Here is a 22,504-nt window from a genome sequence, read left to right on the forward strand (position 1 = left end):
ATGTCCCCTATTTATTTAGTTTAGTGTTTTCTGTGCTTGAAATATTTACAAAAATGAATAAAGCTGTATACATGTAAGGTTTAGGAAACACATGCAGTAAGTGTCAAATATTTATGTAAAAATTTGTTTGCTGACACCCTGTACATAGTTTTTTTCAATTTTAAACACTTTCCCACCCGTGACCAAGTGCCATTTTTGCAGCATACGTATATAATAATTATTTACAAAGGCATGTGAACTATTTTGTTGCGTCACTGGTGGGAAAGATGTTTAAAACGTAAACATGATTTATGTTCATATTTTAATAGAAAAGAGAATGAGAAATGTCTACAAAGACTTCTTTTTTGTTCATAAACTTGTAAAATGAAGTCGCATTTATCAAGAAATGGTCTTCAACTATCATAACTATGCAATTTCAGAAGTCACTATGTCACGTTTTCCTTAATCGGATAGGCAATCTGAATAGGAAAATGTCCGAGGTCCTTATTATATAGTAGGGAGAATTTATATATATATATATATATATATATATATATATATATATATATATATATATATATATATATATATATATATATATAAATAAAAAAGAAAAACATCCAATGGGTTTCCTCTATCTGTATTTCTGTCTACCTACCGGTTTCATATCATAATCATCAGGGCAGACATATAAAAAATGTGTAGTTGCTACGCAACGTCACATGTGTACACATGTGTACGCAACGTTATTTTATGACGTCATCAATATTTGTTTAGTTTTGGCTTAAATATATCAAAAAAGTAACGTTCCTTAGACAACCTAGCTGAAACATTATTATTATGAAATTTATAAAAAGGAAAAATTAAATACTGTGGGTCCATTTTAGAGCATAGATCTAAATGTTCACTAACAGGCAATTGTCTTGTTGATGGGTCTCTTATTTGCTGATCATGAACTGTTCTTCTGTTTCTTAATTTATCACCTGTTTGACCAATATAAAACAGGGGCATTTTTGTGTTTTACATGTCATGCCTTTTTGTTTCCATTATGTGTGTTACAGATTCACCTGGTGGGGATTACTTTTACTTACACTGTCCCGTGTCTTTGAAACATGGGGATAAGAGTGAGGTTGGGTGTGCACCATAAACCGGTTTAAGCTCCCCAGTGGTGCTTTTTTTGCCATTGACCGTTCCAAGGCGCTGCCCCACTGTGTTCCTTTATTTGCTCGTTTTGTCCTCGTGTGTTTGCTTTTTATGCGAGTGTGTGTGTGTGTTTGTAGTGTGCACGTCTGCGTTCTGTAGGTTTTGATTTAGGGATGCTGCGTTTTTGGAACGTGGCATTCCCTGTTTGATATTTGTCCTTGTTTTTGTCTACAGCTCGGCTTCCACTTTCTCAGGTATGCTTCTATGAATTAAAAGGCAAAAAGAGCTAGAAAATCAAGATAAATACAAATATCTTTTAACACCTGATGGATACCGTATAGCGGGTTAATTCTGCGGGTTGTTATTTCTGCTTATTCTGCGGGTCAAGGCTTTCTCGCAGAAATAAATTTCGCACATTTAAACTATCAGCAGAATTTTTTGACGCAGAAATAAACTTTGATATTTCGCACAATATAATGACCCGTTTCCTTTATCTCACGATTTTTGTTTCAGCTTTTTCGTCAGCTGTCAAGTTATTCACACCGTATCGATTGTGATTGATTGCTTTTGTTATTGTATCAATATATTGTCCACGAATAAATGGTAACCGTTTCGGGCGTGTAATCTTTGCAAGTGTGTACGACAAAACACGCTAGGTTTATGAAAAGTTTGACAAACGTTTTATAAATTTGGGGAAATAAAAATGAGCATGGACTGTGAACGGACTATGCACTAGATCTTTTAAAATGAATTACTGGTACTAGACCTACAGTATTTATTTTTAACTCTGATTTTTTATCATGCACGGTAATGAAAAGAAATCAGATTTTATCATAAATCAGCTGCGCCAACTTCACTGTCCTAGATTCCGACAAAGATAATATCTCGAAGACATAATTGACGAGAACGATATGCATTTGAGTCGTTTATTATGACGTAATAAATGCGGTAGCTATTTCCAATGCGCAGAATTTACTTCCGGTTTATGCAAACTACAAAAATTAATTTCTGCTTTTCTAGAAGGTCCCAGAAATAAAAAACGCAGAAAAAACTAGGCCCATTTCAGGACAAAACCGCAGATTTTTTTGCCCGTAGAATAAACCCATTATACGGTAATCACACTTTGTTAAGGCTTCCTCGACGGACCTTTTGTCTAATTGTGAAGGTATTTTAACATCAATAACAGGTAAAAATGATTTATCTTTGAGGTCTTCGACATCAGTAACAACTGTATCTGCGAAGGTACTACCCTTAATATGTTGTGTAATAGATTTCGACCGTTTATCCTCAACAGGTGTCAAATTTACTACATTTAGCCAAAACATAGTCTTAGAATTTTAAATGACAAATGATATCTTCTTAATTTGTTGCACATCAAAATAAACTAAGAAAAAATACAAGAGACATAACATCCATTACGGGCGTTGGAAAGGCGGATGCTGGTTTTGGCTCGATTGGAATAACCTGGATAGAATCTTTAATTGTTTTGCAATATGGTATGTCAATATCATATGACGCAAAGGTCACGGGACGATAAGATTCTGCACTTTGTATTAGATTTGGCCAATGCGTTCAATACTTTGGACATGCCTCGTTCTAAGTTGTGTTTGAGGCTGGATACCATATGAGTATGCACAGTGCTGCATAAGTGCAATACCTATAAAGAGAAATAGACAATTACTTGAAGGTAGAAAAAATAAACACCACCTTTGAAACATTATCCTGCTTGCGATATAAAACAAACTTTATCAAAGAGTTCTGCGTGAATTAACCTTTACGTAGCTAACACAATATTCTGCAATAAAACCGTAAATTGTTCAAAGAATAGACGGACAATATTTAAAACAACATTGAAAAGCAAATACTTAACATTGCTTTCTTTATACAAAATATTAGAATAATGCTGTATGGATTTTAATCTCTCCTCGGAAGAATTTTAATTATTTGGAATAATATATATTGGTCATTTAGAATGTAGTCCTTTTAGTGTTTAAATATACTTTTTTGTTTTGTTTTTATTTTGTAAAAGGTCACACCGACATATTTATAGGTCATATTGTGATTTTCCAGCTTTCTATGGTAGAGAAATACCACAAATAGAACCACCGATATTGCGTAAGCCAGCTGAATCGCTTCCTCTCATGAAGAATTTAACGCCACGAGCGAGGCTCGAGCCAACGTCGGTGAGGCGCAAGTTACTGAATCTTTGCGACCTTAACCACTCGGCCACTGAGGTCCCGTTTGAATATACATTTTGACTTAGATTACGTATGTATTGACAATCCGAAGTCTATTTCGCAGAGTATATCAAACTTCTTTTTCTAAATAATTATTTATTTAAAATATTTATCTAGACTAAGTATTCCTTAAAAAAATGAAACATGATGAATGTTTTCCCTTAATATTTTTGACTTAGTTTATTTTTCAATATGATTATTTATATGTCAGCACACATCCTCTGCAGGTATAAGACATATAAAAGTAAACCGTCATAAAATAACAGCAGTGGATGTCACAGCTAGCTTTTTACTTTAACTTTATTTGCCAGCTGCTAGCGCTTTCTAAGTTAAAGATATCTTCAAGCTGTTAGGGTCATGAAACAAAAAGCAGAATTCTCGTTACATGTAAATAAACACGATTGCAACTTCAGATTAAGGTTTACATATAACAAGTTCTAAATATAAACAACACCTTAAAGGCAAGGCTTAATTATTTGAAAATTGCAATGAAGTATAGTTACCAAGCTTGGTCTGTAACAGTGTTGTATTGACCGCTTTCGATGTGTTAAAATTGTTTCGGGTGACTCATAACAGCTTAATCAACAACACATCTTCTCATGTTACCTTTCATGATGAAGTGTGTCATGGTATATTATCAATATCAAACTGCAAAAGTGGGTGATCAGTTTAGGGCCATATCGACTTTAAGCAATTCTGTCTCACTCCTCGAAAATACAGTACCGTTTATCATTCGAGGCTAAAACCCGTGTCTTTAAGAATTAGCCAGCCTGCAACGTAACCACTAGACATCAGTTCAAGCGGATTTGTGTATATCGATTTATATTGTTTATATCGAATTTACACTGCATTATTTTGAAAGGTAAACGTGTTATGGCACAAGCAGGTGAAGACGATATTTGTGTGGTGTCTTTTCGGCATATGCAACGAATTTTACTCGTACGTTTCGCTTTGGTGATCTATAGAAAAACATGGAGATATTTTGCCTTGATAATGTCAAAACATATATCAGGTATTTATTCCTTCAACGAGAATACAACTTTGTAAGTGCATGTCATTCAACCTTATGCTTTACTTTATTATTGTTTTGTATTGATGACTCGTTCCTTACTATAGGACCTGTCCTAGTTTTGAGGCATCATGTTTGTCAATAAGCTATATATGTTCTACAGTATTCCAGAATATTATGTCACAAATGCTGACAGGGCTTTATAATTTTCTCCGAGTCTGAATTTTCATTTTTGGTGGTACATGGAAGTTCTGATACATTCGATGATGCTTTAAATAGGAAGTTGTTTGAGGGCAGCTAGATTTATATTCTTTGAATGTACTAAATATAGTTTAAAAGTTGTGAGGAATTTGAAATTATTAGTGACTGGACTTAAAATTGACCCGGACAGGATTTGGACTATTCATGCATACTTGAACTGGGCTAGTTGATATATTTAAGCTATTTGAATTGTTTCTTTTAGAAATAAATTTTGTTACTGTTAATAGTTGCTAGTTTGTTTTCTGTTACCTTTAGTATTTTAAGTTACTCTTAGACGTAACAACATCTATATCTTATGATAGTAGAGATGGTAAATTTAAATTAATCTTTGCAGAGTTTTTTTCAGTGTGAAATTAAAGCTACGTGCACCAATTTACTATTATTAAAACATATTGATTTTCCCCCTTTCCATGTAAGACTTGAAATATTTGATATTTATAAAAATGATCTGAAGCAAAATGGAAAACAATGTATCATTGAGAACAAAAACTAACTTTGGCTGTAACGTTAAACTTAATATATATGAGGTAAAGTTTCTTAATGTCGTAGAATTTCTTTAAAGGAATTTATGCATTAATTTACTTCATTTTGGTGCACTAATAAACTTTCTAGTAGGGCCTCACTACAACTTATAAAATAAATGTCGGTGTAATCCATGAAAAAAGTGTGCATGTTGTATATCGAATACAAAGATTTTTAAACAACTGTAGGTCATATTTTGTCTGCCTGTTCAGTTGTTGGGAAAAAGACCTGTTTAGTTTTCCTTTCACTTTTGACCCACGTTTTATGTTGGCTTCTTCAGAGTTGTTTCCCTTAGATTTTCTTGGGTATGTACCATCTCTAACCTCCGTATTAATTTAATTACATATCATATAAAGGGCGGAATACCAGAAAAGCAAGCATCTTTCTTGTATGATACTAGCTTGTTTACTTGTTTTAGTACTACCAGCTTTTGCTAACAAAGACACGAGTCCGTTACCAGAATCATTAAAACGTTGTTGCTGCTGAACCATTAATGTCACAACTTAACCTTGATTTCTAAAACTGGTCTTGCAAACGGGGACAAAATGACGTCTTATTTAAAACTGTTGCATATTGAACATATCTTCAACTGCCAGACAACGGGGTAAATACATATACATTTATTGCTCATACTACATATACATGACAAACCAGGAGCCAGTACGTTTTACATACACTTAGTGCAATATGGTTATGAACCACTATACAGATTTGATAAAATTGGCCATCGCCAGCAAGCTCTTAAAGTTCTCTGGCAATCGGATCTAAATATATATATATATTATTCGATGTTCTATCAAACTGATTTGGCAAACGGAACCGATGCCTTATTTAGTCTACGGATCGCGCGGTCGCGAGTTCGATCTCCGGGCGAGGCGTATGTTCTCCGTGACGATTTGATAAAAGACACTGTGTCTGAAATCTTTCGTCCTCCACCTCTGATAATTCATGTAGAGAAGTTGGCAGTTACTTGCGGAGAACAGGTTTGTACTGGTACAGAATCCAGGAACACTGGTTAGGTTAACTGCCCGCCGTTACATAACTGAAATACTGTTGAAAAATGGCGTTAAACCCAAAACAAACTAAAACCTTATTAAACGGTAAAGACTTAGTTACACTGCCAGGTATCAAAGGCTAGGTATTACTACGTTTTTAAAACGTAATGAAACGGCAATATACCTAGAAAGACGTATTAGATACATCTATACACGTAACGATGATTTGTCCAGGCACGCGGGGTTTCGATATACGTAGCATATACTGAAACTGAAACTGAAACACTTTTATTTGATTAAACAGCCATTTTATACAAGTATATATTATACAGTTATTGACTTATGTTTCGATCAATATGTGTTTTTATGGACCTGCAAAACATGATATTGACCGAGGATGCAGTCCTCGGTCAATATCATTTTTACAGGTCCATAAAAACACCTATTGACCGAAACATAAGTCTGTAATTGTTATATTATATGCCCTTTTCAAATGCATTCATTTGACTGGCTCTTATTTTTCAAATATAAGAAAATGTGATATCACAAGAGTCATTATCACTCTTGCGGGTCAATACCGCTTTTTGCGGACCCGCGCGTGCACTTATTTCGACCAATCAAATGAGCGCACTTGAGAAGGGTATATAATATTCAATGATATTGTACAGCACGTTTTAAAACCAAAGCATGGCATTAAGATACATTCTCATAACCATATGATGCAAGAGGGTCATGATGGCCCTAGATCGCTCACATGAGTAACACCACTTGCTTGAACATTTTTGGTAGATGGTTATACATGGAAAATTGTCAGTGAAATTATTTTGAATTAGTGCCAGTGTTTTCTTACAAGAACATCATAAAAGTTTCTACTAAACAATTAAGTGCGGGTAAAGTGTGTGTGTGTGCGTGCGTGCGTTCGTTCGTGTGGGCGTACGTGCGTGCGTGCCTGTGTGCGCTCGTGCGTGTGTATGTGTTAGAAAATGGGGGATAAAATGTTGGGAATGATGACATAAGAATACTAAAAGACAATGTCAAATAAGAATATTTTGAAAGTTTCAAAATTTATTTTTTTCAATTAGGCCATCAGTTTCTGACAAGAAGATTTCGTTATATAAATATAGGGAAAAAAGACAACGCCCCTTGGCAGCCATGTTCTTTTACGAATCTGAATATTTTGAAAAATTTTCGTAAATGTTCACCCAAGGAACATTTGTGTCAAATTATTTTAAGATTGGGCCTGCTATTTCAGACAAGAATTAGTTTCCACTAAATACATATAGGGAAAAGTGACCACGCCCCCTGGCAGCCATGTTTTTTGATACATCTGAATTATTCGAACAATCTTGGTAGCGGATCACACAAGGACAATTTGTGTGAACTTATTATAATAACATCTTGCCAGCACTTTCATTCAAGAAGAATTTTAAAGTTTCTACTATATACATATAGGGAAAAGTGACCACGCCCTCTGGCGGCTATGTTCTTTACGAATGATTTGAACAACCTTGGAAGAGAGCCATACAAGGACCATTTGTGTAAAATATTTCAAAATCTGGCTAGCAGTTTCATACAAGAAGACTTTTAAAATTTCAACAAATTACATATTGGGAAAAGTGACCTTGTCCCCTGTAGGCCATGTTCTTTTATATGAATCGGAATTGTTTTATCAACAATCTTGGTAGAGGGTCACACAATGACCATTTGTGTGAATTATTTTAAAATTGGACCAGCAGTTCCATACAAGAAATTTTTTGAAGTTTCCCCTATATACAAAAAGGGAAAATTGATTACGTCCCCTGGTGGCCATGTTTTTGACGAATCGGAATAATTTGAACAAACTGGGTAGAGGGTCCATAAAGGACCATTTGTGTGAAATTTTAAAATCGGATAAGCGGTTTAGGAGAAGATGTCTTTTGAAGATATCTCTATTGTTAGCACTGACGGCCCCTTTGTGGTACCGTTTGAAAAATGTTGGAAAAAGACTCCCTAAGGAACATCCTGGCAAAGTTGCAATAATTTCCACAAAAATGTTTGAAGATAAGTGTAGACGGACGGACAGACGGACGACGGGCAGTTAATGATCACAATAGCTCATCACGAGCACTTCGTTCTCAGGCGAGCTTATGAAAATATTCATATTACTAAAAATATGTACATAAATCCAGATTCACATTTAAGGAAAACAACAAAAACATAACTGACATAAAGCAAACCACAATACCTGAACGTTGTGTCCTAAAACAATATATATAAAAATCTCTAACATATAATGTTTTCAGATTCTTCTTACAGACTTCTAAGGATTTAGACTGCCTAATACTTAAAGATATATCATTCCACAGTTTCGGACGTACAGTACTAAAACTTCTGTCAGAAAAAACACACTTCCTTTTGTTGAATGGAAAAACATAGCACCCCTCTGTAGTACCCGAAGATCTCAAACTTGTCTTGTTAGGATAATATGGAGATAAAAGATGAGTCAAATAAATTGGTGCATTTCCAACAGAGCAGCTGTACATGAAAGGGGTTCATTTGAATCTGATCCTGTCTTTGATCGGTTACCAATGCAGGTGGTTGTAAAGGACTTGCTTAGAACTGTGAAATTCCCTAAGGTTGAGTACATTGTATTTTGCTTATTTCACTTTCTGCTGTACCATACAGTATAACATTACAAAAGTCCAAATGCGAAAGAACAAGTGAATAAAAAAAGTATTTCTGTAGCATCCTTTGTTAGATATATACGAATTTTATATAAATTATTTGGATCTGTTTTGTTATATACTTTTAGCGTATAGGTCCGGTATTTCATTTATTATGACAAAAAAAAGCAAATTAATGTATCTACAGCTGAACTTATACACTGAACAATCTGAACAAAAATAAGAATCATACATTTGACATCTTGTTTCAAGTCAATAAAAGCTGATTTGTTTGTTCAAATGGAACACTTATAACAGTGTTTGTTTTGTTAGCCTTTAAACATTAAGCTTTGCGCATTGACTAAAGGGGTCTCACATCGAAATATGAACAGTTTATTTGATCACTACTTCTTCTGTTCCGCATTCTTAATCGTATCATCTATCCATGTGAGCAGTTCTTCTGTAAGTTTTGTGTAGAATCCAAACTTCCCCTCCTCTTTACAACCAAAACCAAATGACACGATTCCTACAACGGTAGACATAATTGTTATTTTACGCATTGAAATCATTAAAAGATAGTTATTGGTTTAAATATTTGAATTAGATTTATAATTATATTGAATTATCCAGAAAGGTGTGTGCCTTGTAACAGCTTCTTAGTACCTTATGTCAAATCTTCGTATAAAATGTACCCCACACATTGTGTATTTTGATAATAGCATGGTATCAAAATAAATAAACTAAGGATTAACGTATTTTCATGAAGAATACTATGTTATCTCGAAGTTAAGATTTCGAACAAATGTATTCTAGGCATGTTAAAAAAGATAAAACCTTGGCAGTGCTTTTGTTCAGGCCTACATACCAATTTGAATGTATTTATTTTCATTTAGAGGATGTCTGACGACAAACGGTCCACCACTATCTCCTTCACACGAGTCAATTATCTTATCTTCACCATTGATCGTCTCTGAAAAAATGAAGTATTGCATTTTGAACTTAAATTGATACCATTAAGGATTAATTTGATTAATTTATTGTTCGCATTACAATATCAATGAATGAAGCGTATATTGTGTCGTGCAGACTGACGTAATGATATAATTCCGCGTCAAAAATATAACCTTCGCTGAGCTGACATGAAGATTATAGAATTCGTATAATAAAATAAAACTTCGTTATGAAATTATAACATTAAAATCAATACGGGAGATGTTTTCTTCCAGTAAGGTGACTGTCTGTCAAATGATGTAGAAAATGACAATTTTCTTACGAAAACAATTTGTTCAGGAATATCAAATAAATGAAAATAAAAAATCATGTGTGTCTGATTATTATGTATTAAGGAAGCAAATTGAAGATATTAAGGATTTGTTTGATTCTATACATGTTAGCGTTTGAAAGAAGTAAATCTTTTATAATTATACGTAACTTCAAGCATGTTTAAGAAGTAAATTCGTTTGCACGACTTTACATGTGCACGAGTTGGACTCTTTTATATAAGTACATTAAAGCTTTCACATTAGAGTTCTCAACGCTATGCTAGGTCTTCCCGTTCTTCAATGTAATTTTTGATTCTTTAGAATCATTGGGACATTCTTTCTAAATAATAAAAGACTTATTCAGCCTGTGCTAGGGCGCATGAGCGTACTGCACATGTCATTTCTCTTCATGTTCTAGCAATTTAGTATGCTTTTGGTTTGCTTGGTTGCCTTCTATGCTTTCAAAGGATCCTCTTAAAGAATTTATTTACACATTAAGCCCTGTTCATAGGTTGTGTAGCGCCCGTAAACTGGATTCAGTATTGTTATATTAGCCTGTCCTTTAGGATCACAGATTCCATTTGAAACGTTCAAATAATAAAAATCCGCTTAAGCCTGTACTAGAGGGCGTAGGTGGCGATGCCCATGCTATTACCTATAGCTTAGTTGGATTATTTTCTTCCAACAGATGTTCGTATAGATTACAGAAAATATCATAACAACGGTGTTTAAGTTCCGTGTGGCGGCTTCCCCGTACATTGTTGTTATATTTTCTGTTCTTTTAGAATAATATTTTTCTCTATAATATAATTAAGATTAAACCAGTGCGTGGGGATTTGGGGAAAGGTTTGGGATGGGACTGGGGTAGTGCGAAGTGGGGTGGTTGGCATCTAATGAACATATTCGATCAAACCTAAGATGGTATTAGTTAGTTTACTGCCCTTGGAGCTTAAAATGGATCTTCTTATAGATAAAATTTCTAAATATAAATGCTCTTACAAAGGTTCCGCCTAGTTTGTGTTTTACAATTAGCATAATAAATAATAAAATCATTTGCTCGCTCAAATTCGTTCACTGTATTGGTGACGAAAAAACATCAATTTAGTTTATGTTCTGGACGACATTATATAAGTCACAATTCGTGTTATTCCAATAATCTCCAAATTAACTGATTGTCTTTCTTTGGTGCCGCTAGGGAATTTCATAGTTTAATGTACGTATAACAACTGATTTTGATTCGAACGTGACAAAAAACTGTTTATATCTCTAGCAGTGTAGCAAGAGCAGGAGTAAACATTATACATGTATTACTATTAAACCAGTAACCACTATAAGAAACAGAACGAACAACTGACAAAGGCTGCGAACTTAGTAAACTCTACCTTTTCCTCCAGCACAAAACATCAGACTCCCATCAACATCTTGCTTTTGATCCTTCCTAAGGTTTGCTATACACGCGTTGTGGGTTTTAATTTCCATTTGCATTTGTTTAAGCGTATCTGCCAAGTCTTCTTTTGTATTGCCTTTTCCCCAGCCTGTAACAACGCCGTAACGTTCTTCACTTTTAAAGAACGCCTTGTACTCCATATTAACAGTTTCATCTGAAATAGATAAACATGCCAAATCAGTTTGCATTTTAAGCAAAATATATCATATATTTCATATATATCATTTGAAAACACTCTCATACTACATGGTCTAGTACTGATATTCTACATATTGACCATTATTTGTTTGTTAGTACCTTTACAGTGTTCAAACGGAGGGGACATACGTTTTGCTCCCGTCTGTCCGTCTGTGAGTATTCATACAAAGTAGGAGCCTGTGATAACTTTGTACATTGGATAGGTGGCAATATGGAGGTTACGTTTTTTTTTTTCTTTTGTTGCTATCCTATGACTGCAGAAAGTACCAAAAAGGCAAAAGGTGGAAAAGTGGCATCCTGCGAAACTATAAAAGTACAAGACTTTTTTTTCATGAATATTGATATATAGATAGACGGGAACACTGAAAATGCACACCCTTTTACTATTTCTATCGCAACAAACGCGATTGCTAGTGCAACAAGAATGTAGACTCTGTTACAAGATAAATGTGCCTGTAGTTTGGTAAATTGGTACATGACAATGTAGAAAACATACACATTATTTTATTTTCCCTGTTTGTCCGTCCGTCTGTCCTCCTTTCAGTCATTAATGGTGGATTATGTCACAACTTTAAAAGTATCAGACAATGTTTTCCTGAAACACTGGACATAGAAAATAATATGTCGAATATACAGTTCGTTATCTCAGTCTTAGTCAGTTTATCTGTCTTTGTTCATCCGTCAGTCAAAAACAGATCCTTTTCTTAACTTTAAATTTACTAGAACATTTTATCGAAATCCGATTTTTTATGGAGAATATGCATTTCTTTAGTTAAGTTTCAATGTGAATATGTAGTACATAGTCTGTCTAACATATTGCATGTTGGATCTTTTACACGTTCAAAAATATACAACATCTTTAGATTGACAGCTTGTATCATATCATAAAGAAAATGTTTCTCCTGTAATAGTACTGCTAGTTGATACTTAGAAAGTGAAACATCTCTTCCTGTTACACGTCTGCGTGATGTATGTTTCAGTGCTCAACTTGAAGTCAGAACTTACTAAGTAGCCGCTTAAATTTCTGGTACATCTGTACGCCACTATAGGTTTGTATTCGAAATGTACAAATTTAACATTTGTATTCTTTGCAACGTTCAGAAAATCCCAATACTGGCGATCAACCAATGGCGGTAGGAATATAAACATAACCAGACCAATACGAAGTTTTAATTATAATTAAAGTGTCCGGCAGATTTTCATTTCACAGATATTTTCTTGTATTTCATATAAGATTACGCAATAAAATTGGCTATATTCAGTTTCTTGTTTTTGTTGTGACCTTCGACCTATTGACACAAAATATGGCAGTGTTCAGGCTTTCATCATATAGAAATTGACAGCTTCAGGTCAAAGCATTTTCAGTCATATTTTGTTTTTTAACCATTAAAATCGCCATTTCATTTTATACTTAGTTTTACTCTCCCAATATCCGTAGTGGTTGTCAAAACAATCGGTCATATCTATAAAATATTAAAGTTGAATACCAAAATAATTACTTATCGGAAATGTTTACCTATAAGGAACACTATTAAGTGTTTAAGGTCACAGTAAACTAGAGGCTGAATATGCTCTTACGACACGATATAAACCGAATCATTTCATGAAAAGATAATAGGTAAGGGTAGATTTCTCGGAAGCACAGAGCCCCAAAAGCACAGCCCCAGAGCCACCCATTTGCATAGTAGGCCCACAACAAAAAGAAGCTGTAATGGAAAAATATTTCAGACGGGTTGCTTTAAACATCCAACAAGTACATATTAATTTATGCTAAATAGATGGAGCGGAAGGAAATGGTAAGGAGCAAAATGGCGTGTGTGTGTGTGGGGGGGTGGGGGGGGGGGGGGGGGGAGGAAGGAACCCGAAGGGAAAAGTTGAACAAGGACGAATATACAAGGAAATGCCATGTTCTTAAAAAACAGTCATACTACAACGTAAACCACAATAGCACAATAGCGCAGACACTCAAGTACCAAAGATAAACACACAACTACGATCAACTGAATAACATAGAAAAAAAACGAACAAGCAACACATAAGAGAACATTAGGGCACCGTTTCATATAAAGTGAAATTGATTTCCAATAACAGCTGTATACAGGAGAATTCTTAAGGAATACACATATGATCTAATATCTATGTGTGTATCTATTTAATGAATGGTTACTGATGTGATAATCAAATGCAACATTACTTTTAATTTCCTCGTTCCATAAGCAGACAGGCAGCACTTCTGGAGTGAAAGTTATCTGTTCTTCGAGTTTGACTAGAGCAATATCATACAGGTTCTTTGGGTGCACATCTTCTTGGTATTGTTCATGTATGTAAATGTTCTTTTGTTGTATATTATAATCGTCGTAATCAGTATTCTGGTTTAGTTCTAGCTTTCCTGAAGAAAAGACCATTACGTATTCTTAAGTCTTAGCGATTCTACAGTTTTCACAAATACTACTAAATACTTTTTTGAAAAAGTTCTAAAAAATGAAAGCCTTCCCAAAACAATATTTTTGACAGCAACAGGTACAATCAGTCCAAGGACTTTAGATGACGGTGAAACTGCGTTATTAACTTGATTTTAGCAAGCTACCTGCGAATCAGTATTTTAATACGCTCTTAACACTATACTACCTAGCCAACTTAGTGCAATAAACGTGTAACTTCAAAAGCACAAATCAACATTCAACCATTAGTAGTTTAGAAGTCTCATCTGCTAAATGATTTGATTATGATTATAAAAACATGTAAAAACAGAAAAGACTATTTTATTACATTACATATAAGACCTAATATACCGAGCAATATTTTGAAAACAACAACAACAAAAACAAAAACAAAACAAATAACATCAGGATCATGTTCGAAGAACGATTACAAAATTAATGTTTAAAATGAATTTGTTTCTACAATAGTGACACATTACAAAAACTTTATTCATATTTTAACAAAACTAAAACAAATATCACTATGGTATTGAGGCCAGTCAAAATATGTTTGTTTTAGATGGCAGCAAGAAAACGAAAATTAAATTTGACGCCTCTGTCAATATGGTTTAAATCTGTATTCTTTATTATCTTGAAAAACATCAACGGTATGAATTCTATTTTCAATTTTCAAATAATTACACGACCAATTTGACCTAACCCGTTATTTTGTACTGTCAATGCATTCTTTACAGTGTAACGTTATGGGACTTTATTGTGTTTAAGTAAACTGCATAAGGAATAATACGGTGCCCCTAAAGTGACATGTTACACACATTTTTTCCAATAAGGTAATGTGAGACTTTTTTTTATTTCGTTTAAACGAAATAACTTATTTCGTTTAAACGAAATCATTTCGTTTAAACGAAATAAAAAAAAGTCTCACATTACCTAATTGGAAAAAATGTGTGTAACATGTCACTTTAGGGGCACCGTAGAATAAACTTGCAGACAATCTCTGAGAGGCATTTTTATTCCCTACATCGTACTTAAACTGTTTCACGGAGCCAGGGATGGACTTTAAATCTCGATAATTTGAAAGTTACAGACTTCCCAATATGTCGCCACATTGGCACAGTAAAGTGTTAACTCCAACTTTTCAGGACAAGCAAAACAATTGATGTTTTAACGAAAATTTATAAGTCATTCAATTAATATTTCTGTGTACATTGAAGAGTGTTTAATAATTATGTTGATTGACATTTATTAAAGACTGTATGAAGAAAAAGGTTATATTCAAAATATGTACATAGCAGAATCTGTCACCGAATTTTTTCTTGCAGAAATAAGTTAAGATCCCTTATCTACATTTTGCACATTATTAACTTTATTTGTCCAATAATAGACTATTGTCTTTATATAAAAATTATTTTATATTTGCTCATAGCAAATATAAACATTCCTGTATAACTATTTTTACCTTGACTTTTTGAAAAATAGTCCGAGCTATTCTACTCACCCTGGCTTCGGCGTCACACTTTGGTTAAAGTTTAGCATGCAAATACGTATAGCTATCATTTAAAGGCATATAGCTTAGAAACGTATTTTTCTTTTTCTTTGTCAATTACCAACCTCTCTGGGTCGAGTCCCGTAACTATAACATGTTTTTCGGCCATATTATGCCCCCTTTTGGACTTCGAAGATCTTTGTTAAAGTTTTGCATGCAAAAAGTTCTCCAAAACTAGTGCAGACATTGATTTGAAATTTCACATGTGTCTTCAGGGTTATAAAACTAGGTGAGAGGGGTCTCATAACTCTGACATTTATTTTGATCAAAATTATATCCCCAATTAGTTATTGTCTTAAAATGTGAAATGCTAAAACTGTGAAAACTATTAATAATATATTAACTGTCTGATATTCCCTAAAATGTTAAATTATTTAACTAAATAAGTGCACTTAACCAATTATTGAAGCAATAGATATAAAACGATATCTATTTTTTTTTGGAGCAAAAACCCAGTAAGCGTTTTTTGCACTAAACAAATATTTATGTAAAGATAAACCATTTTTCAATTTTATCAAAGCCATAATTGGACGTAATATCCAATACTTTTTCAGTTGATATATATGTCTATTTGTAAGCCAAAAATGTATAAAAAATGTAAAATTTGGTTTAGACCGTTACTGTGCTAAGGTGACGATGTGGAACTGTGTCCGTAGCGTAATACTTGACACATGAAATCAATTCATATCAATCCACACTGCTTCGGATAAATAAAACACTGAAATTTCAAATAGAATCATGAAGGTAGACGAATTGTTAATTTACGATTTCGTTTTGATATTAACAATTCAATCAAACACCAGTAACTGTCAACTTCCCCACCCCCATGAATCAGAGGTGGAGGATCACTGGCACCAGATCAGAAAGAAAATGCCTCCGTACGTGTTTTACCCTATCCCTATGTATTCTATAAGAACTATGGTCATGACCGGGAAAGTGCACTAACCCGTTTCAATCGTACATTTCTCAACTTAAACGCGCAGTTCGGTGAATGGGTACCTAGTATATTGAACAAGCGATAATTTATCTTCCATCGTGCACCAGTCACATTGTCTCAATATTCCATATTGCTGAGATTTTTAACATATTTTATGCTTTCGTTAACGTTACATAAAAAACATGCTTGACCTTCCCTAATGAACATCCGGTCTAGAGGTCACGGCAATGTGCACATGTTTGGCGGAATGTAAACAAACAAAAAACAGCATTTAAAAAAATCACAATTTTACACTAGAACTCGAAATGATGAATGAAATTTATCTTGTATATGATCTTTAATTTGAAATCGTACATTGGTCTGCATTTGTTCTGTTCATTTTATTCATTTTGCACATTTATGCTGCATTTTCACATTTTAGCGAACACGTGTAGTAAAATGACGATTGACATACATTTTCACAACAGCCAATCAGAATGGTTTTGTAATCTAGAACGGAACTTCACCAGGAAAGTTCAAGCAATTTTTTTGTGTAACGTTGAAATAACTATAAACTACGCGTTGGTTTTCTAAGATAAAATGTATTGAAAAGAAGTGACCGGTACACAACGGAGGATAAATTACCACTTGTTTGATATCCATAGTACACATTTACCGAACTGCGTGTTTTAGGTATGAAATGCGCGATTGAAACGGGTAAGTATATTTTCCCGTTCATGACCATGGTTCTTATAGAATACCTAGGGGTAGGGTATAACACGTACGGAGGCATTTTCTTTCTGATCTGGTGCCAGTGTGGAGGATTAATGTTTTTAGACACAATGTCGTTTATCAAATAGCCACAGAGAACATACGCCCCGTCCGAGGATCGAACTCACGACCCCGTGATCCGTAGACCAACACTCTACCTACTGAGCTAAGCGGGCGGGCTTATAGAATATATAGACACACATTATTTATTGTACATTTAACACTTAGCTCTTCTTACCAAGGGCGTAAAATGAATAATTCGTTTCATTAAACAAGACCAAAACCAAATATTTTGTCTGGCCTTCATGCCTTATCAAAATTATGCGTATTATTTATTACAAAAACCTGATAAAATTATGTTATATTAGATCATTTATAAAAATCATCATTTATTTTACATAAACTACTATAATTTATTTCGAAATATTAGAGGGGTATTTGATAAGACACGCTGCTGTTATCTGGTAAAGGTTTTAAGCTTTCTACGCTGATTGAACTTGATAACCCATTTATTATTCTCATTGTTTTTTAGCAAAATTTACTCACTCAAATGAACTTTGGAAACTTTCTTTCCTGAGAAACAATGTGCAGCTGTTAAAATCCAGTTGTCTTTAATCAAGGATCCTCCACATACATGGCTATTCTGAAATTACATTCGTTTAAGAAAATAAAAGTAAAAATCATGTTGCTATTGATCCATCTAGAACTATTTGTAGTATATTTCTATTATATAAATGTTCTGTTATTTTCCTCACATTATCTTCACACAGATTTCTGACATGTCAAGTCGTTAAACGATTTTCCCAATAATCACCGATAAGTGCGTTGTATTAAGATCTTATATTTAAAGGTCCAATACTAAGGAAAGTGAACATTTTAATTTCTTTTAAAAAGCACAGAAACTATTTCATTTTATTGGAAAATGAAAGTTGGCATGTAGAAATTCGAAATAAATCGCAGTATATGTACAATTATTTTTCTATGAAGTATGAAGAAAGTTAAAAAGACCTGGGGGATCATTCTGTCGATTCATTGAAATTTCAACATAATACACATACATTTCTTTGAGTTCCAAAGACCTTCTGTAAATTTTGACCTGCCAATCTTCATTATTTAGTGTCTTGCAGAAGTCTATGCACTGGCTATGAAAAAAATTGCCAACTCACTTTCCCTTAGTAATGGACCTTTAACTAAAGCTTGTTTACTCTTGACAGTTAACAGAATGATTGTATTTTCTACACCCGTATTCATCAACGTTACATATCTGAAATTAAGACCAAGACTATGCTAAGTATTCAATTTACCATCACTTGTTTGCTGAGCCACCTGAAACTGTAGTCTCAAAATTGCAATATGATTTATGCATTCGATCTCAGACAAACTAAAAAGGTCTATCCTTTGATCAAACACACCATCAAAATAGCCTCGGTAAAATCCAACTACAGAGTATACAGGGATACCTGTCATTATATTATATACATAGACTGTGTTCCATGATATCAACACGATGCCGTCATGTTAGGTTAAGAAAGATGGATGCACAAAATATTAGATCGCAGTCTTATATAACAGATGGTGAGTATATGGTTAATCATCTAAATTAACGTGCGCAATTAAAACATGACTCGTTCATGGTACGACGCTGTAATTGATTACAGATATGTAGAGTAGAGTTTGTTATGTTCTACGAACTATATTTTCATAACAGTGTGTTTTCATGCTCAGTAAATAAAGCAACAAATGAACGTCCGCAAGTAATTGCCATTTTTTCGTCGAAGTGTTTGAATTTAAGCCTACTATCTGCTGTTGGAATTAACCTGATACAGATTCTAATATTTAATACGTTATATCATATTGTGTTGAGCAAGGCCTGTGATCACATTATACAACAGTATATCTAAGTTTAGCAACAAAGAAAGTAAAACTTCTGTGTAATAATACTGCTCGTATTTATACTTTCAGTCCATATTCGTTACGTATTTCTGATAATAAACATTTGTTTACCTCCGTTCTTAGCTCTGCCATCCAAGGCCAAGCGTATCTCTTTGCATCTTCTTCATACCTTGCTTCATTGTCAGATATTAGTGTTAATTGTGGTTTGGTCATTCCACAAGATATGTCCAAATTCTCTTGAAAAGTGAACAAGTCATTAATTAATTGCAAGATTGGCATATTCATGTTTAAAGCTTTACATAGCTAGTATCAAAATCATTTCGATACTAGTAACTCGGATTGTTGATATTTGCTGAATGGATTTTGTTTACGACGTACGTCTTCGGTTAATGAACAGATGTGGAGATCTTTATTTAATTCAATTTCTATTGCATAATATGAACAGACAGACGGTATTGCTATTGTACGACATAAAGCTAAAACATTTTCAAAGACAGGAATTGCATGTCTTAGAGTTCTAATGAAGCGGTGCGAAAGAAAACGGGTATTGAAACCATAAACCATCGCAAACATTAAAAACAATACTTTTTCAATGGCAATGTAAAGAACAAATATAGAAAAACATGTTTTTTGTCGCAAAAGGCTTTTTGTGTCTTATACTTCTGTCTTCACTTGATAGAGATCATTTCTTAAAATGTATGATGAAACATTCCTTCTGAATGTTATTAATTACACGTTTTGTTGTTGGTGTTTTTACTGTTTTTCAATCTGTTCGAGAGAAACGTTTCTTTCTTTGTTGTTGTAAGGAAGCAGATCAATTGGCTTACGAATGTCGGTAGTGTATCTCCTATTTGCACATTTAAAGTCAGAACAAGATCACTTTGTTTTGGAAGATATAAGTTAATGTTATATATCCGTCTGAAGGTATCAATGCGTGTTAGAACGATCTTCTTTCATTTTTTAAAATATCTTCAATTATCTAAAATAAAATGCTTAAAATGTAGGGTTTTTGCCTGTACAATACTTATAACTTTTCTGAAATATTCACAACATTTTAACATAATTATTATGTTCCCAAGGATCTCATTACATATATTTATCAGGCCCAGACAAACTTTTAAAGATGAATCTTGCATTAAATAAAACAAAATTGATCAGAGAATTTCAGTTATATAAGAATTTAAGATTGAGCTCACACCGAAAATACAATAATGAATAAAATACAAATATATCGTTTTCGAAGATGTCATAAGATATTTCAAATATATAAGTGCATTAAAATATGGTTAACGAACGATTTGCCTACCTGTATTTATCATCTGGTTCGTTACCTCCGCCAAGTCTGAGTCGTCACCATTAATCTGAAAGAAGTGCCGCTCGTTCTCAATATGGGACGCAAGTTTTTCCATCACTCTAAATCCATGCTTGTTTGCATCTTGTGTACCAACAGCAATAGAATAGATTTCAACCTCTAACTTCTCTTTCAAATGATTTGCTGCTCTAGAAGGATCACCCATAGACGTGAACTGGCCTGCAGTGTAGAAAAAGTATAAGAATTAATCAAATTCTCAGACTACGCCATTAATAATTATGGATACATGTATACATTGTATGAAATATATGTACATTTAGGAGAAATGTACCTAGTCTCTACGATGAGGAAAAGTAATGTCTACATGATGTAAATATCCTATCGGAAAAATGTTGTGTTCCTTTTATGATAACTTGGGTACTTGATAACATAAATACTTGCCTGAAATTCATAAAGCGGTACGGAAATTATTTATTGAATGCTACTTGAATTGCTTTATTTTGTAAAGCATGACTGTGAATATAGAAATGTATAGAAATGATACTAATATTTTGTTTAATTTATTAAATATAATCTAGAAAGTAGATCCCTCGGAAGCACCGAGAACAATACAATCAGTGAAAATTGCAGATTCGGTTTGATTGAGTCTGTTCATGAGCAGTAATGGAAAATGCAACACTGCCCACGCCCCCCTAGCACCGGCTTAAGCAGTATTCAATTTTCAAATCTAAATGAGTTGATATCAATGATCCCGAAGGACCAGAAAAATCTATTTCAAACCAAATTTCTATATGGCCTTAAACTGCTACCTCAGTCTTGAAACCTAACAATGTTCCATTCACAATCTCCATTGCAAACCAAGGTTCAGCACTACATATTTAAATCATCAGCTATTTCTGCAACCCGGACCAATAGAATTATATAAATATCAAAAGGATCCAGCAAGCATGAGCCGAAGCCGCAAATATGAGGGAGCATCGCTTCAATAATCTTCATCAAAGTCCCAATAATAACAAGTGAATGAAGTATTGCCATGCAATACAAAGTCCCCTACTGGAGGGCACCTAATTTCCTCTACTGTAGACTTTAGATGTGTAGTTTAGGGTACAGGTAATTTAAATATATAACTGTTTCATATGCAACGTTCATGGAAGTATACAAACCCTTAAACCAGTCACATTATCCATTACTAGTATGTTTTGCATCGCTTTTTCTATATTTCATTATTTATTTCATAGAACCTTTGCAAGAATTTCTGTAAGCTGATTTAAAATTCTCGTTCGATAAAGCAGACAAAATATGACATGTTTTAATCTTTCTGATTCGATTTGGCCAGTATGTAGCAGACGACCAATTATTTGCAATATCTGAATAAGACCTCTACGAGCTGCAGTCACGCTTCATATAGCATAAAATTGTCACCACCTTGATACACTTACAAGTAAAACAATACAAGATGTTCAAGTATGTTTCTCTTGTAAACAGCAGATTTTGCAATTTTATTATACTTCGATTTTTTATGTGACATATTCTAGAGGGGGCGATAAAAATGTTCTTTTCTGTAAATCTGGTATGCCAATTCATAAAAGTAACAACAATCAAAATTATATCAGACAAATGAATAACACTTTTATAAGTTATATTTGATATTTTGAATATAGATATTCTTTAGATTTCGTTAATGCTTTGATTAGAAGGAATTCGCACATTACAAATTAAAATTGCTTTTATAAGGCAACAATCAAGACTGAATTCTAAAATGGGATTCACTGTATAGCAAAATGTATGACATACCGTCACTGATTATAATAAGCACTTGCTGAGCTTGTCTTACATTTGGCTCCCCTCTTTGAAACATTGCTGTCTTAGTTTCAATATCAATGGTGATGTTATCAAGAGCGGTAGTTATTGCAGTCCCAAGTTCTGAAAA

The 22,504-nt window shown here is 33.7% G+C and overlaps 1 protein-coding gene across 1 annotated transcript in view; it reads right to left on the bottom strand.

The window, feature by feature from the left end:
* Positions 1-6,418: 6,418 nt before the first annotated feature.
* Positions 6,419-22,504, bottom strand: part of LOC123548952 (complement factor B-like) — a 29,616-nt gene continuing 13,530 nt past the window's right edge. Inside the window, exons 10-17 of the mRNA XM_045336642.2 lie at positions 22,369-22,497; positions 20,569-20,793; positions 19,374-19,498; positions 17,916-18,012; positions 13,890-14,084; positions 11,433-11,651; positions 9,654-9,758; positions 6,419-9,314 (exon numbers count right to left, since the gene is read on the bottom strand). Coding sequence (XP_045192577.2) covers positions 9,193-9,314; positions 9,654-9,758; positions 11,433-11,651; positions 13,890-14,084; positions 17,916-18,012; positions 19,374-19,498; positions 20,569-20,793; positions 22,369-22,497 — 1,217 coding nt within the window. The 3' untranslated portion in view covers positions 6,419-9,192. The remainder of the gene's footprint in view (positions 9,315-9,653; positions 9,759-11,432; positions 11,652-13,889; positions 14,085-17,915; positions 18,013-19,373; positions 19,499-20,568; positions 20,794-22,368; positions 22,498-22,504) is intronic.

This window comes from Mercenaria mercenaria, chromosome 15 (genome assembly GCF_021730395.1).
Source record: "Mercenaria mercenaria strain notata chromosome 15, MADL_Memer_1, whole genome shotgun sequence".
Taxonomy (NCBI): Eukaryota; Metazoa; Mollusca; class Bivalvia; order Venerida; family Veneridae; genus Mercenaria; species Mercenaria mercenaria.